The sequence below is a fragment of the Oryzias latipes genome, chromosome 7 (genome assembly GCF_053564925.1).
Source record: "Oryzias latipes strain Hd-rR chromosome 7, Olatipes_Hd-rR_3.1".
Lineage (NCBI taxonomy): Eukaryota > Metazoa > Chordata > Actinopteri > Beloniformes > Adrianichthyidae > Oryzias > Oryzias latipes.
Window position 1 is genome coordinate 25,091,818 of NC_136243.1, and position 17,049 is coordinate 25,108,866.

The window sequence follows — 17,049 nt, forward strand, 5'->3', positions numbered from 1 at the left end:
GCTTGTGATGCAAACAATGCATAAGATAAAATAAAGATACTTTATTGATTCCAGCTTGGGAAATTCAAATTGGTTTGTTGCAGCGACTGTTCAGGCTCAATGCAAACAAACAATGATTAATACTGCTTTACTGAAGCCAACGTGCACATTTATCATATCTATATACTAATAAAAAAGTGACTGTTAATTCGTAATTCCTCCGTAAACGCCATGCAAAAGCCACCTTGACGCACAGGTGGTGAAAACACTGGAAAAGCTCTTGCTTGAGCAGAACGATCTAACGCGCATGCGTGGTACATTCGATCACTGGTGGTGTAGCTAAGGGCTAGGCTACAAATCCAGTCGACATGGAGAGGAAAGGTAAGTCATTTTCTTTAACATTTACGTCCCGTGAGCTAAGTTAGTCCGTCTGTGTCGACTGCGAAGGCATTTTGGTGTTTGCTGTTTCGTATGTTAAATTTCGGCACGCTGCGTAGTGAGATAAGTGGTTTAAGTCTCTATGCGTCTGTCACGCATTTGAGCTTGACTACGCTAGCTCAATGGACATTAGCTTTAGCTTGTGAATGAGGCATATCAGGATTAGCGCAGTATGTTTAGCTTTGTCGCTGAACAGAACCTGAACACGAACACTACACTTCATGTATGGTGTTAAACAGGTGTTGACATTAGAGTTTCTACAACGAATTGATGCTAATCTTTTTTTTAAGCGGCCGCTGGTCTAATTAGCTTATGTTACGGTTACTTAATTGCTGTACGATTTAAACCTTCGTGTTAAATTAACACTGTTAACAGTAAACAATAACAACGCCTTATTGGTAATTTCATTGTGTAATAATAAGCCTTTTCTATAGCATGATAAATATTTTTGTGAGTGTCACACACTAGGTGTAGATTTTAAAGCCATCCATCCAAACAATCATAGCGTCATTTCTTTCTGGCATTATCAGTTCTAGCACTCCAGGCAAGGAAAAAGAGGGGTAAAGCAAAGAAGACCAACAAAAAGTAAGTTTTTTTTCTAACATTTTAATATTTATTTTTTAATATTCTACCTGTCACAGCATAGTCTGGGTTTAAAAACGGGGTACTGTCACGAGATAGTATATTTACACCTACATGTAATTATGATTATGGTTAAGTCATAATCTAGAGATTAACATGTCTTCTGTACATTTTTGTGGTTTTTTTGTAGCTCTAATGTCCGATTGAGCTGCATAAAACCACCAGCAGTTTAAAAAAAAATCAAGATGCATAAGCCTTAAAGCTTGAAGTTTTTTTATCCTTTTTTACTATGAAAATATATAATTTATGGAAAAATTACAATGGTAAAACACTAATCCATAGAACTGATAGTTTTGGTGTACTTAATCTACCAATGATTGCACCAGCGGCATCCTCTGAAGTGTTGCATAACTGCCTGTGCTATATTTAAAACACGAGTCTAAAGAAGCCCACATCAGCCCACTGAAGCATGGTGTTTCACTGCAAACCCATAGAAATACTCCTCCAAGTGTAATCCTCATGGAGGGCATAGCAGTCAAGAGGTTAGAATAATGTGATAATCGCAGCATTGTATGTTCAACCCATCCATGGATATTTGCCATCTTGTATAGATGAGTAACAGGGCTTTGCTACGTTTAAGATATAAGATTAGATAAGCCTTTATTGTCACTGTCTACTGGACAATGGCATTGAAGAAGTCACCATCACAGTGCAAAAGACCTAAACTAACAAGGTATAATATAAAATGCACAAATGTCAATATGTACAATGTGTACAGAGTGTACCTAGGACATGTGCAAATATGCAAAATAAGTAATGGGCAAATATAAAAATGTCCGTAATTATTTGCAGAGTGATATGTACAGATATAAACATGTCAGATGTGCAAAAACTGCATGGAGGTAGGGAAGTGTTTGACAAGTTTACATGGAATAAATACTTAAATAGGCAGATATGCATATACACATATATAAAAATGTGCATTGGCAAGTGATGTACAAATTTTATCTGTGCATTTTGGAGTTGAGCATGGTTATTGCTCTGGGAGAGAAGCTATTTTTGATTGGATGCTAATGAGCAAAAGAAACAAACCCAAATGACTTGCCAGCTTTAGTTTAATTCTTCATTGCATATTTTACAATGAGTGGATGTAAAAATTACATGTATAGGATTGTCATGAGACTTATTTCAAAATCAAATCCCTCCGTTTGTACATAAATATTTAAAAGTTGGGGAAAAACAGTTTTTTCTTTGTTAGAATATATATTGAGTTGAGTCAGTAATTAGATTTTAGAAAATCTCCAAACATTACCCATCTGCTATTCTGCTTGACAGCGGGTGTCAGGAGTTCTTGTCCTTTTTTTTCTGTTAGTGTGGGGGCTGGAGCATATCATAACTGTTGTCAGTCAGGAGAAAGGTTACACCATGAACAGGTTGAAAGCTTTTTGTGCTTTGTGTTCCCAGGGGTACTTTTTTGAACTTGGTTCAAAATAAACAAGTGTACAAGAGTGAAAGATGAGATGGATATTTGAGAGTTTCTTTATGTGAAATGTGCCATTACTCTTTATCAGACAGCCGCCCAATCACAGAGCTCGACATCAACCTCAGCAAGAACCTTCGCCTCAGGAACCAGAAGAAACAGAGGAGATCCTTGGTTCTGATGATGAGGAGCAGGAGGACCCCAATGACTACTGCAAAGGTTAGTTTACTTTAGTGTCTGTCCTCCGTATCGAACATCTTAAACAAAAGTGCAAAAATCTGTCTTATATTGTTGGTGTTAAACTGTAAGGTCACTGTCTCTATTCCTTTCATCCAGGTGGCTACCATCACGTTAAAGTAGGAGACCTTTATAATGGAAAATATCACGTAATCCGTAAACTGGGTTGGGGACACTTTTCTACGGTGTGGCTTGCCTGGGATATCCAGTATGTAAAAACCCATAAACTGCATATTCTAAGGCATTTTACTTGTTTTGTTTAGACTTTTTGTGAATCGAATTTAAAGCAGAACTTGTTTTATCATAGATTCCTGTGTGTTGCTTGTTTGAAAATGAGGTCTTTCTCTATGATTTCAGGGTAAAGAGATTTGTTGCAATGAAGGTTGTAAAAAGCGCTGAGCACTACACGGAGACAGCGGTGGATGAGATCAAGCTTCTTAAATCTGTATGTTTATGAGGGAACTGTCTATACTGTGTTTTACTTTAGAATTTCTCTTTAACTACAAAACTCTTGATTATTTAAATAATGTTTACATCATGCAACAGTGACGGTGTCAAACATTAATTTTTTAACTCCAAAAGAAATGGAATAACCACCCTCACTAGATTTGATGTTTATTGTATTTTTTTTAAAGTCCCTTCAGTTGTATGACACCCTATATTTAAAAAAAGTGGCATCCAAATTTTTCTTTTTTTCTGTTAGCCTTCCTAAAAAAACCCAGAGCACATCTTGTGCAGAAATTTTAAAACTCACGAAAATAAAGTGATATCCATAATCTTTATTACTTTTGTTGGCTTCAAAGTTATTATAAGGTCCACCAAAACTTAAAATAATGAAATTGCCCTTACAAGGACTTACATAATCACTCTGGCATAATGCAGGACTTTACATTTTGCATAAAGAGCCGCTTTAAGGCTGACAAAAGCTCAGCTGCATGATTATCCTTCAGAAAGGGAAAGTGCTTGTAATGAGGTACTACTACTTATTTTCTTTAGCCATTAGAAGCAGCAACCCCACCCAGACAAAAGCTTAGGCATGGAAATATATGCACAGAATCAGGTAAATCCTGTTTTATTAATAACTTTCTTAATTGTTTTTCTTTTCTTTTTCTTTGTTCCAGGTTAGAAACTCAGATCCTGATGATCCAAATCGTGAGATGGTGGTTCAGTTACTCGATGACTTTAAGATCTCTGGTGTCAATGGAACTCGTATCCCTCACGCTCATATATCAGTGACACTTCCTCCTGTTTTTTCTTTTATCGCTCTTGTTTTGAACAGTTGTATTACTTTATAAGGCCAAGTCTGTTTCTAAAAAGAGTTAAGCGGTTAAGTTCTTGTTCAAAAAGGCTTGAAATGAGTACTAACACAGTAAAGAACAGATGACAGGTGTGGTAAATCTTTTTTTTTTTTTTTTGTCATTTAAGCCAAACTCTAGCTATCTCAACACTCCGGCTTAGTCAAATCTCTCACAGGCGTAGCTGACGCTGAAATACGAGTGTCTCCACAATATAAATAATGCTCTGTCGTGTCAGGAGAATGACCACACGTTCCCTAAATAGTTTTCTTCTTGTAGGTTTTCAGTTGGTTTTCATGTTCTTGTTATGTCTTAACTGCTGATCTTCAGATGTCTGTATGGTGTTTGAGGTGTTGGGCCATCACTTATTAAAATGGATAATAAAGTCCAATTACCAAGGGCTGCCCCTTGCTTGTGTGAAGAGCATCATAAAACAGGTAATATAAGATGGCGGTATCACCTTTTCTTTACAGATGGTACATAGCAACGGTTCAGTTGCAATTTACATTCTGCTGACACCTTTTTTTCCAGACTGCATGAGATGTAATAATAATGTTGGGCAGATTTAGCAATTAAGTAGCAGATCAAATGCAACTATTAGAGTTTGCACTGAGGAAATCTGCTACAGTGCAATAAATAATGGATTCAGTCTGTATAAATTCAAAGCCATGTTTTTCTTAAATGCCTCTTGATACTTGAGCTTCAGTTGCTATCAAAGCATCTGCCTTTTTATTTTAAAATAAAGACGTAATTTGCAAGGAGTTCAAACTAGTGTTAACATAAATTGCCTTGGCTTAAAGAATTCATTTGAAGTTGGAGAACTAAAACGTTGAGCTGAGGAATCTAAAATTGCTTTTGTATCGTTGAAGTTCTTCCACTTCATGGTAAATATTTTTGATTTGTTTCAGCAAAGTAAAATACTTAACGCTGCCCTAGAGCTGAATATTATCACTGGTATTTGGTTGCAAAATGCTTAGATATACTTTATTAATTCTGTGAGGGAATTTATTGATCTACAGGAGCCAGATAAAAACAACAGATGACTCAAAGTAAAACAGGTTACACACAGGAAAATAGAAAGCAAATTAGCAATCTCAGATAATAAAAGTTGACACCCTGGGATTCAGACAAAATCAAGGAAAATGATTCAATCTGTTTTTTGTAGCTGTGAGGTACAATGGCTTGGAAATGGATTTAATTCCCGTTGGAAAATGACATTCTACGTGCATTTACTTTGTAGGTACTTCAAGGGCTGGACTACCTTCACTCAAAGTGCCAGATCATCCACACCGACATCAAACCGGAGAACATCCTGATGACTGTTGATGAGCCTTATGTGCGAAAGCTTGCAGCAGAAGCTACAGAATGGCAGCGTACCGGGGCGCCTCCTCCCTCTGGTTCTGCGAGTATGAGACACGCCCATAACTGCAATACACACCTGTAAACACAGCTTCAATTGGTTTATACTCTTATTGTGTTTTCTTTACAGTTAGCACTGCACCAGCTCCAAAACAGGTACTTGAGTAAGAATGTACTGCTCAGATTTTCTTTTGTTAAAAGGAGAATTTTTTGTCAAATGTCCCCAATTCTTCTTTTTAATTTCCAGATGGTAAAAATGTCAAAGAACAAAAAGAAAAAGTTGAAAAAGAAACAAAAGCGCCAAGCAGAGCTGCTGGAAAAGTGCATCATGGACCTGGAGGAGATGGAGAAGACCACAGAAACGCGAGAGGATGATGACGAAGAGGAGGAACCTCAATCTCCAAAGGGACGAGTCTGTGCTCCTCTCAGACAGGTGTCTTTACAGGATCTAGGAAATGAGGAACCAAACGGTAAGAAGTGTTGGTTCTCAGCTCAGGTTTTCACTTGTGCCTTTTCACATAGGTTTTGTGTTGGCCTGCACAATAAATTGCGAATGTATCGTTATCGCAACATCAAGCTGTGCAATATGCATAACACAAAAGACAACAAAAATTTCACTAAATGGTTACCTTAAATGTGCTAAAACAATCTTCTGGCAGCTTGAAGTATTTAACGGATGAAATAAATCCATTTATGCATTTGACCAATGGGATGCACACCTTCACGTTGTTGACCAATCAGATGGAGCTCTTTTACGTTAGATGTTCACCTCCTATCCAGACTAGGGTCATTTAGAGTATAATTTAAGTTATTTTGACTCTTATTTAAATTAATCTGTTGCAGATAAATGGACGTTATGTATTTAGTTGTTTTACTATTTGTTCATGTATCGCAAGTTGTATCGTCATCGCAACATTGATCATTAATATTACATATCGCTAGTTTTCCTCATATTGTGCAGCCCCAGTTTTTGGGTATACCCATTGCATTTTCAAACCGTTAATAAATCTTAGCCACTGGTCACTAATATTTATTGACAAGCCATGTTCTGAATTTCTATTATATCAGGAGTGAAATAAATGTATCTTGTGTTCACTGGTGTAAAATGTTTTTTCAAAGTGATTCTTTGAGTCTTTGGGGCATCTGGCTGTGGATAAGTAGATTATCAAATAATTCTTGGATGTCTTATATTGGAATTTAACTTAAAAAAAGGCAATTCCTCCTGCTCATAATTAAAACACCACTCGGAACGTTTTTTTCTTTGTTTTGTTTTGCAATGTTTTCTTCTTTGGCTGAAGCTTTGGATGCTCATTTTCTTTAGGTTAATACAATTTCAAATTTGTAGCACTGCTGCCTTTAGTGCAGCGATTTAGGCTTCATTTTTGCATTTGAACTTGTTTTATTGCAGATCTCAATTACCACCAGATAATGAATTTTGGGATGATTTCTGGGTGATTGGGTCTGTAGCTGTGAGTGGTTAAAATAAACGTTGTGATGGTTTATGCGCGATGTTTAGGATGAACTAAATTTATACATCTCATGTCAAACATTTATGGATGCATCAGGTTTATTCAATCTATCATCCTGTCTTACTTTCAGTAATTTTTTTCTGGCTAACACTTTCTTGTTGCCCTGAGAAAATTCCACTGTGGGCAGTTCTGCAACAGAACCCTTCAATTTTATTATAGTTTTAGTGCATTAACTGTTGCTGCCTAGTAAAAAAAAATTGCTATCCTAGACTTTCATTTTTTTCTTTAGATTTATATTTTGTGCTAAATTCACTTTACTGTAACCATTTATTTCTAAGATGAAGCAGTATTTAACAACCAGTTTCAGTGCTACTTTTGTTTTGGTTGTTTGTCTCCAGTATAAATCCAATTCTGGTTTATTATCATCATTTTCTTTTATTTTCCTATCATTTTCAGAGGGCAGCATGAATGAAGATCACAAGAGGGTGGGACCAGAACCAGAGGAGCTTCCAGATGCCAACTGCAATGGGCATGTAGAGGTTGAGCGGAGAAAACCCCAGTGGAGAAACGAAGACCAACACAACGGCAATGCAGAGTCTCCAGAAGGCCAACGTGTCGAGTGCCCCGTCTATCATTTGTGCAATGGTGTGGATTCCACAGATTTTAATGAACCAGACACTGAGACTGACAGCAGAGGAGCCCGGCGCCTGGATGTTACTGAAAGGCAGCTTTCTGTTGGCTTGGAAGAAGGAGAGCTGGAACACAGCATTTTGGAGGAGGAGGAAGAAGAGAAGGCCGACTGTTTTTACCGAAGACAGGAAAGCATGAGAAACGGTGAGTCAGCAAAATAGTTGGATGGAGAAAGTTACGCAAAGGGAGTTCCTTGTCTTTGAAAGTTGAACAAAGACTTCTTGGTATTGAAGTATTGATTGTTGGAGTTAATCCGCGATCACCTCTGCTCTCTTTTCTGCTGTGATGTAGACAAGTTAACAGCCGGATCCCTTCTCATCAACCCTCTTGAGCCAGTCAATGCAGACAAGATCAAGGTCAAGATTGCTGATTTGGGAAACGCCTGCTGGGTGGTGAGTACTCCGCTGATGACCTGAGAGATTTCCTCATTGCTGCTAAGGCCACACATGTTTTGCTTGACATTCAAAATCTTCGTTTTTCCGCCTTTAGAAGGCCCGTTGAGTCTGCTTTAAGAAAGACCGACTAATGCAAGAGTATCTTTTAAGCGTGTGCTGACCAAAGGGAGACAACATGTATAGGGGTTTCTCGTGGATCAGAGCATGGTTTTGTAGGCTGAAGATTTGTTTGTGAGAGTTTTGTCTTTTCGTCTCTACTAGCACAAGCACTTTACAGAAGATATCCAGACCCGGCAGTACCGTTCTTTAGAGGTGCTCATTGGTTCTGGATACAGCACACCAGCCGACATATGGAGCACAGCCTGCATGGTGAGAGTGACAGCTTTTTAACCACATTCACTGGTGTAACGCTGCTGACCTACATCCAAGGCTCCTTCTATCACCGTTCTGTCTTTTAGAGACTAAAGAAAACCTTCTGTTGAAATAATGCAGTTGAGATGTATTCCTTTTTCTCCAATAAGACTTATGCAGCACGTCAGAATGTAGGCTGCTAGGTGAAGCTTTTAGAGTTGTCTAAAAATGAATCATGGTTGGAAAAATCGGTTGGAAAAAAAAGTGTCACATTAGTAGTAAATGTGCGTAAATGAGAGACGCAACTGTTCTGAATAGACTCAAATTATTTTTATAGTGGTCCCTCGTTTATTGTAAAAATAACCTGCAAAGTATTCAGTTTTTTAAACAAAAATAATAGATGTTTTTAAGTAGTAAAATCCCTCATTACACACTTTATACACTTTTCTCAGACAGATGTGAACATTTTCACACTTTTTGTTGAAACTCTCCCAAGTTCCAACCTTAATAGAAAAATAAATCCAGTTTTATAAAAAAGATCCGCTCGGGATAAAAGATTTATGTAACTTTAGAAAGCCGAACACAATATTGACAGCACAGGAGACACGACACAGAGGAGATTGACAATTGTCTACAACCAATCAGAACGCAGAACACAATGTGCTGATAAAAAAAAAAGCATGCAAAAAATTTGCAAAGCTTTGAGGCCGTGAAAGGTGAACTGTCTTATAGCGAGGAGCCACTGTATATTTTATTTAATACAGTCACGACATTGCTCGTTGTCTTTTATAATAAAATCCATGGGCCGATAAGAGAATCACAATTCAGTGTAATTAAAAATATCTTTATCAAATCTGTAGAGTTGACCGATGACTTCCTGCATGCTTTTGTTTCTGCAGGCCTTTGAGCTTGCCACAGGAGACTATTTGTTTGAGCCACATTCTGGAGAAGACTATTCCAGGGATGAAGGTACCGCTTTATTTACTCACTATTGATAACTGTCACAAAGACCCTTAAATTATTAATGAGAAACTTTGAGTCTGAACTCACACTTGTAGCATTTTCCTCAAGCAGCTTTGCTCACCTGGTGAGTTGCATGTCTCTGTGTAGACAGTAGATTTTTGTGTGTGTAAAATCCTTAATGATAAATTGAGTTTAGTCTAACTTTTGTTGTCAGGCATATTATTTGAAACCATTTAGAAATGTTTAATTGGAACCGTTTTCATCAGTTCCAGTACAATAATTGACTTCTTAGGTACATAAAGCTAAAATCTCTTTATTTGAAAAATATATTAATGAAATTATCTTAATTGTTATTTTATGACTATATGGATTTGTTGTTTTTACTATAATAGTACAGGTTACAGAAGCTATGCTTAGTTGATCATAATGTTGATACTTAAATGTTTTGCTCTATTAATATATTGTTCTTAAATGATATTTAGTATCAAATGAATGTTATGTGATGATGAATATTCCTGGGTTTATTTCCTTCTTTCTCAAAGTTCCGTTTAGTCTCACTTGACACGGGCACAGTGTTTTTACCTTCTTACTCTTCTTTTTCTCTCATCGCTAACCTTCTATTTTCCTTCTTACTGTCTTTGAGTTAACGTGTCTTTGCTGCTTTGCGTGGTGTTTCCGTTGTGCGGGGATTCTGCCCCGGCATGTCAGGCATGTGCTGAAGCTTCAGGCAGTTGGGAACTTGTTTTTTACTTGCAGCAAATGAAGCGAATGGAGTACCGATCACAGCTATCCTTGACTTGGTTTCTGTGTGATGCTGTGAAAGCTGTTTTGACTGTTGTTATCAGATTGACTTGATATTCTTCATATTTTCTAAAGTTATGAACACGCCCTTTTTATTTTTATACATCTAAAAATAACGCTTTCCATGCATTTGTTTTCCATCAATAACGTTGCATCATTACCATCATCTCCTGTTTTCCTTTCCTCTTTCTGCTCTTCTGATTTGCCTCATTTCCAGACCATCTTGCTCTCATGATTGAGTTGCTTGGTAAAATCCCTCGACACTATGCACTGAGTGGGAAATACTCACAGGAATACTTCACCAAAAGAGGTACGCCATCCCTCTGTCTGTGGCTCGCTCGGGTAAAGGTGGACAGGAGGTTGAAGTAACTAGGGGCCTCACGGCACATCTAACCCATGAGTGGAGAGCATAGCCATCATTGATTCAGATGTCAGCGGATCTTCCAAAGATTTTTCTATAAGCTGCTAACACAACACATCCACACTTAAAGCTTAGGTAAATAAAACATTTGTTACTGTGGTGACTCTTGTAGAATATCTCAAAGCCCTATTTAGCAGAGGTCACAGATGTGATTCAAATATCTTTTAATTAAACTGCAAAAAACCCACCATAACTTCAAAACCTTGTCAACATGTTCTTGTGGTTCATGATGCAGGACATGTATAACAAAAACTAAGCTTAAAATTGCATTTCAGAGTATTTCTTAATTCAAATCTTTGTGAAGAACCAGACAGATAAAAGCAGTTGGAAAAATACTGTAGGAGTGACGTAGAAGCTACAGTCAGCTGGCCACAAGCTCCCTGCTCCACTCCATTCCAATGTATTCTCTTGTAGAAGATGTACGTCTTCATCTTCCTCGTCTGAGCTGGTATCCGGCCCAAACTTTACGGCTGGATAGCTCCAACATTGCTCACCATTTTTATTGCACTGGTAATGTTAATGTTGGGGGGACTGTAAGCTAGTAAGATAGCGTGTAAACAGATGGATGATGGGAAATGAGGCCGGGGTTACTTCGAGCCACCATTCAGAGGCAAATTTCTAATGAACTACTGCCGCTCTGCAGAAAGTTAGCCCTGGATTATGGCTGAAAACGACATAATCGTAGTTAAAAAACCACTGGAAAGGCTTTTACAACAGATCAAAAGATGATCAACTTTAAAAACCTTTTTCATTTAATAATTTAATGTCTTTTTTTGGGTCCCACACCAACACTGTTGCACACAATTGAGAAGCAAATAAACAGCTGAAAAGATGCACCTTAGACTTGGACAGCAGACCTGTCACAATACATAGTTATGCAATATTTGTATTTGAACATTGTGTTCCTGAAAATGTTTCACAAATTCTCAATTCCGAGCTCAAAAAGGCCAAGGAGCCCTCATTGTCTCCTTGATGTTCTTGAATTTCAATGACATGTGCTGCCAGGGGAACTCCTGTCTCTCAATCCCCCATCCACCCCCCCGAGCGGGCCCGTGACTGAGAAACAGTCTGACCAGTTTGTTGTGTCCTGTTTGTGTTGTGTGTCCCCCCCCATGTCCCTGCAACTGTCTGCTGTGTAGACCATATAGCGCTGATCATTGAGCTGCTGGGAAGTGTCCCACGCAAACTTATAATGACCGGCAAATATTCCAAGGACTTTTTCACCAAGAAAGGTAAAAAGTTTGTGTCAGAGACTACATTCTTATTCTTGGCTAGACTCCTGTCATACCAGTATGTAGACATTGACCATTTTAAAAACAGTTGCTCTCTGCTGTATTTATGTAACTGTACTAATGTTGCATCAGAGATGGTTTTGCAGACGTGTGTTGCAAATGCCGTCACAACTGTTAAAGAAGGTCTTGTTGGTGACTATCACTGTTCACGATAAACGGCACTACAGCTGTGTCTAAATTGGAGGCCTGCGTTCTTCCTGGGCTGCATTTGAAGGCTGCTTACGTCACAGCGCAGCGACAAGTGCTGGCCAAATTCAACGACTCCTTCAAATGCGGCCAACGAATACGGCCTTCTTTTTCCTGATTTTAGGATTTGTCTGGTGTATCTTTCTATGCTGTCCATATCCCAAGATGCATTGCAGCCGAACCTGGAAATTTATTGACACCCATTGGCGGACTGTGCAGCGGGACCTGAAGTTGGAAATAATTTCACCTTTTTATAATTGCACCTCTATGATTAAAAGTTGGATCAAATGTGCCAGGAACATTTTGAGCTCCATGCCTGGTTCACTACTTATCTCTGTTCGTGACTCACGGTTGCTAGGCGACAGGACATTCGCCGATATAACGGCTAGACTCGTCCAAATTTACAGCTGTTGACATCCGCTGGATGAAAGATCCGGTCAACTTCCCCCAAGAAGGCTGCGGCCATTGAAGGATGCAGCCCTCCAATTTGGACACGCACTATGTCAAAGTGTTACTGTCAAAACCCTGAATCCCTTTGATTCTGACAACTCAATGTGATTACTGATTTATTTGTTAAACTTCAAATTTTAAATAAACATTGTTTGATTATTTCAGTTTTACCATAACTGGTGACTTAAACTAAACTAAGTTGGAACTTTTAAAGTTAACTTGTAAAACTTTACAGTATAAAAACAATAAGACTTTGCCTGAAATAAGTTCAAGAACTACTTTAAAGAAAACTGATGAAAACATCAATTACATTTTGAATAATCAATGTTTTAAAGTAAAACCTAAATGTAATTTTCTCTAAAAATTTTTTTTTTATTAAAATGTGTTTTTTTTGTTTTGCTGCCATAAATGAGTCAGAACAGAAAATTAGATTCAGAATAATTCAAAGTAAGAGAAAGAAGCAAAGATGAGTCCAGCAGCCCAACATAATTTATTATCTAGGGAACTCCTTGATCTGCTCTACTCACCTGGTTTTGGATAAATTTATACTGTAATTGGAACTGCAAAGATAGGAGTGATTGTTGCAAACATCACATGTGAGTGTAGATTCATGTTTTATGGAATATTAACTTCCTTAAATTGACAGGATAACAGGTGGTTTTCTCCTTTTGCATCAAAGTAATGGGGTAGAGGCAATTTATTTCTTTGTCCACTTCTCTAAATGATCTATTACAAAGCAAAAAACCTCAAAACATTTCAATGTTTGAATCAAGTGATGCCTCCAACACTGTACGGGGCTTTGAGAAAACGTCCTGTTTTGGGTTTGTCTGCAGGTGATTTGAAACACATCACAAAGCTGAAGCCGTGGGGTCTGCTAGAGGTTCTGGTTGACAAGTATGAGTGGCCCCGTGAAGAAGCAGAGTCCTTCACTGACTTCCTCCTTCCCATGCTGGAGATGGTCCCAGAGAAAAGAGCCACGGCTGCGGAGTGCTTACGCCACCCTTGGATCGCCCTCTAGTGGACAACTCCAGCTCCTGTTCTTCCCCCACTTCCTCAAAAGACTGCAACAGATCACTTTTCACTTTGGGCATATCTGATGACTATTTATTTCTCCTTTTGTTGTCATTTCTACTATTCTACTCTGTTATTGATCTAAAACTTTTGTGTTTGTTTGCTTTGTACTTGTTAGTTTTTTCTCTTTGTGTCATGTCAGGAATCCAATGAATTATTTTTTTCTCTATTTGTCATTCTGTTAGTTCAAGCTGCTGTTCTGTACGGCCCACTCAACCAAGCAAACTTGTCATTGTACTGCTAGTGACTCATCCTTGTTTGTTACAATTCTGCACTAAAACTCAAACAAATCAAGGATATGTAGCCTCTAACTTTAGTCCCCTTCATCAGGACTCATTTTTTGCTCACCTACTTTCAAAAGTGCTGTTTTTTTCTTTTTATTTAAGTCCTATAAGGTATGTGTTTTGTATTTGTAAAGGGGGTTAAGGGAGTTGCACACTGGGCTGACTTTGACGCTGACTGTAACATAACATCCACTGCATTTCTCCAGCTGGGTTCTTTAGAGACTTGGTGACAGTTTTTCATGAAGTAGGTCATATTTAGGTAGAACACCTTTATTTTGTGGATAGTTGATGATGAATTAGATAATTTTTATTGGAGGCTGGTTTTCTCATACACTTCATTCAATTTAGAATAGTGTTTCAATGACTTAAAAAGAAATTAGAAGCCCAACCTAACAGAGAAAAGTGGAAATAAACTGTATATATCTGTACCAAAGAGTTTGCCTTTATGTATATTACAGTTATGTACAGTTTTTAACAAATCTTATATCTTAGCTAAAACTATTTAGCTGGGTAGCTGTGTTTTAATGAAGCGTATGGCAGAAATGCTTGAGATCAGTTGTACGTATGGTCAGCTGTTGAACAATGTCACCAAATCTTTTTTTTTTTTTTGTGTTTTTTAAAAGAACCAGGTGTTGAGATCTGAGTGTTAAGTAATGGTGTTCCCAAACTGGTCATATCAAAGTAATCTGTGTTATCTGTTCTGACCTAAAAGTGAAAAGTTTACTTCACATCAGTGTCACATTCGAGAACATAGACTTTGTGTGAGCTGTGGATACAACGTTGTACAAGACACCATACAATAAAGCAGATCTTCATGAGCATTTAATGGCTGTTTGTTTTCCTAATACAGAATTTTTTTTACCACTTAAACCTGAGATATCCGAAGCTTCACACTGGAATCCATCTGTACGTTATGGGTTCTCTACAAAAAGCAAGAAAAAAAGTAAAAAATAATTAATTTCATGTCACCAATCGTTTTTTGCGTGTCACCAATTGTGACAATTTTAGAAATATCAACATGCAAAAAGCAGAAAAGCATCAAATCTTGAAATTGCATTTTTTTCTCATGCCTTTTTACGTTTTGCATGAGTTTGAGGTGAGAAGGCTCTACAGCCATCTTCCCAGTGCAGCCTTTACCTGCTCCATCCAACTCAAAGTCATCTGGCAGCAGTTGATCCTGCCGGTTGCCGAGGGTGAAGGACAGCAGAGCCAGGAGGACAGAGTCTAGAATGCTGATGATGGCCAGAATGTAGGCCCAGCGCACCGTGCAGTTTCCTAGGCTGTACTTATCTGTCCTCTGGCCACACATCCTCTTTACCTCGGGAGCATCCCAGCCGTCAGGGTAGATCATGCAGCCTATTACCATTAATACTCCTGCAGCAAAAAGTGACACAATAGTACTTTGATAAATAAAAATGGAGAATTTTTAGAGCCTCCAGTTTTAAATAGAGCATTGTGCACCCCCAATAAACTGCAGATTATGTTGCTTAGAGACGCTTTGAGGAAGAGATTAAATCTTGTTCCATCTGGTAATGTTTCCCTTTTGTGTGTGTTTTTTTTTTTTTTTTTTTTTTTTTTTTTTTTTTAGAACTTCTGTCAATAAAACGTGAGAAGCAATTACATTAGCACAAGCTCTATGGACACATTTTTCTTATGAGAGTTGGCCAGTTTCAGATCAGTTAACATCACAGCGACACCTGATCTGGTCATGGGTAATTATTCCACCATCAGAGGTGTCAACGTCTGGCCTGACACCAGATCCCTCACTTGCTTCAGTTAGGAGCAGGACATTTGATACTTCACACCTGAAGCCAGACAGGTGTGAAGGCGACTTATGAGATAATGACTCCTTCATTAACTTTTTGATTAAAAAATGTGTTTAAACAGAATTAAACTAAATCTTTTCATAAAAATATTTAGTAAATTTAAATCCTAGACTCTCAGTTTACTCCTTAACTTTTCAAGAGTTGCCCTGAACATAGTTCTACTTTATCTGTACCTTAATAATAATCATTGAAAAACTAACACAAAAGTTGATTTATTAACTAAAAAAGAAAATGCGTAAAAACAAAATATGTTCACATATTTGATAAACTGAGATTGTTTTGTAAATTAAAATTAATGTAATTTTGATTAATCCTTAAATAATAAACTCAGCCCAGAAAATACTGTTACTAATCCTTAATGGATTAATGTTTTTTAATTGTAGCTTGAGTTTTCCTCAGGTCACTTGTTTTTTTTTCATTGACAGGGATGTTAAACAGGGGAAGGTTTGAAACCGAAAAGCTGCAGCCTCCTGACCTGAGGCCAGCTGCATCCACGCACAGATCTTGTAGACATTTCCTGCGTTGCAGAAGAAGAACAAGCTGAAGGCCACCATGGTGCCCACCACCAGCAGCATGGAACATCCCACCATGAACATCGCGGTCCTGAACGCCGGGGAGGGGATCGAGTTGAAGTCCAGCATGCTGCCCTTACATGTGAGCTCCGAGGTCAGCGCGTTGCCGATGCAGTAGTGGAAGAGGCCGAAGTAGCCGGCCTGCGGGGTGTTGACGCTGTCCCCGATCCAGTAGGGCTGGATGAAGACCACAATGGTGATGATGACGAAGCAGATGGTGAACACAGCCCACATGACGCCGATGGCCCTGGAGTTTCTCACATAGTTGGTGTGGTAGATTTTGGCGGCTTCCTGGGCGGGAAGCAGATCCATGTTCTAAGTAGAAACCGGAAAGTCCAGGAAAATACTTTTAAAAACGCCAACAAACTCTTGAACGTCAGTAAAAGCGTGCTGTCCTTAGCTCTCGATCCGTTCTCTCTGAATAAAGATGTTCAGCACCTTGGACAGCGTCGCATCTCAACAGCCAGTGACAGCGCACTTATGTCAGACTCACGGCTCACGGACAGCAGACATACTCCTTGTGTGTGTAAGATACTCACTTGCTGAGCAGGTAACCCTAGAGGTGGACACGAATACAAAATTAACAACAGCAATTATCAGAAAATTCAGCAATTTCTCTATTTTTGGCTCAACGTTAAAATGCATGAAAAATTGTGGGAATTGGTTTCAAGATAAAAAAAACCTTATCAGTAAAAAAATAACGTTATCTAAACTTGTCTTACATATTTGTAATTTATTATTGTAGCGTTTAATTTTCGCACATTTGCTGTGCCACTATTATAGATAAGCATCAGAAGCTGCGTGCATGTGGAAAAACCAAACTCACTCTTTTTGCTTTTGTATATAAGAACGTATAAGGTCCAGATAGTTTTTTTTAAATGAATTAAATTAAAATAAAGAGGACTTTA

The 17,049-nt window shown here is 38.2% G+C and overlaps 2 protein-coding genes across 8 annotated transcripts; one reads left to right on the forward strand and one right to left on the reverse strand.

Moving 5' to 3' along the window:
* Window positions 1–206: 206 nt before the first annotated feature.
* On the forward strand, window positions 207–14,564 carry srpk1a (SRSF protein kinase 1a). Of its 7 annotated transcripts, XM_078950684.1 has the most exons (18): window positions 363–656; window positions 852–867; window positions 948–1,002; window positions 2,571–2,698; window positions 2,816–2,924; window positions 3,074–3,161; window positions 3,838–3,925; window positions 4,342–4,448; window positions 5,252–5,417; window positions 5,501–5,526; window positions 5,618–5,840; window positions 7,296–7,673; window positions 7,821–7,921; window positions 8,186–8,293; window positions 9,175–9,244; window positions 10,257–10,349; window positions 11,600–11,692; window positions 13,222–14,564. In XM_078950684.1, exons 1-18 carry the CDS (start codon window positions 639–641, stop codon window positions 13,404–13,406), a joined length of 2,052 nt encoding a protein of 683 aa, XP_078806810.1. In that variant the 5' UTR covers window positions 363–638; the 3' UTR covers window positions 13,407–14,564. The 7 variants fall into 7 exon arrangements, with proteins under 7 accessions (XP_078806811.1, XP_011475336.1, XP_004070732.1 ...); XM_078950685.1 differs by lacking the exons at window positions 363–656; window positions 852–867 and adding an exon at window positions 207–360; XM_078950686.1 differs by lacking the exon at window positions 11,600–11,692.
* A 44-nt stretch (window positions 14,565–14,608) lies between these two features.
* lhfpl5b (LHFPL tetraspan subfamily member 5b) lies at window positions 14,609–16,665 on the reverse strand. Its single transcript, XM_078949980.1, has 3 exons — window positions 16,045–16,665; window positions 14,822–15,117; window positions 14,609–14,665 (listed from the first exon to the last, which is right to left on the reverse strand). Exons 1-3 carry the CDS (start codon window positions 16,451–16,453, stop codon window positions 14,609–14,611), a joined length of 762 nt encoding a protein of 253 aa, XP_078806106.1. The 5' UTR covers window positions 16,454–16,665.
* Window positions 16,666–17,049: the final 384 nt, after the last annotated feature.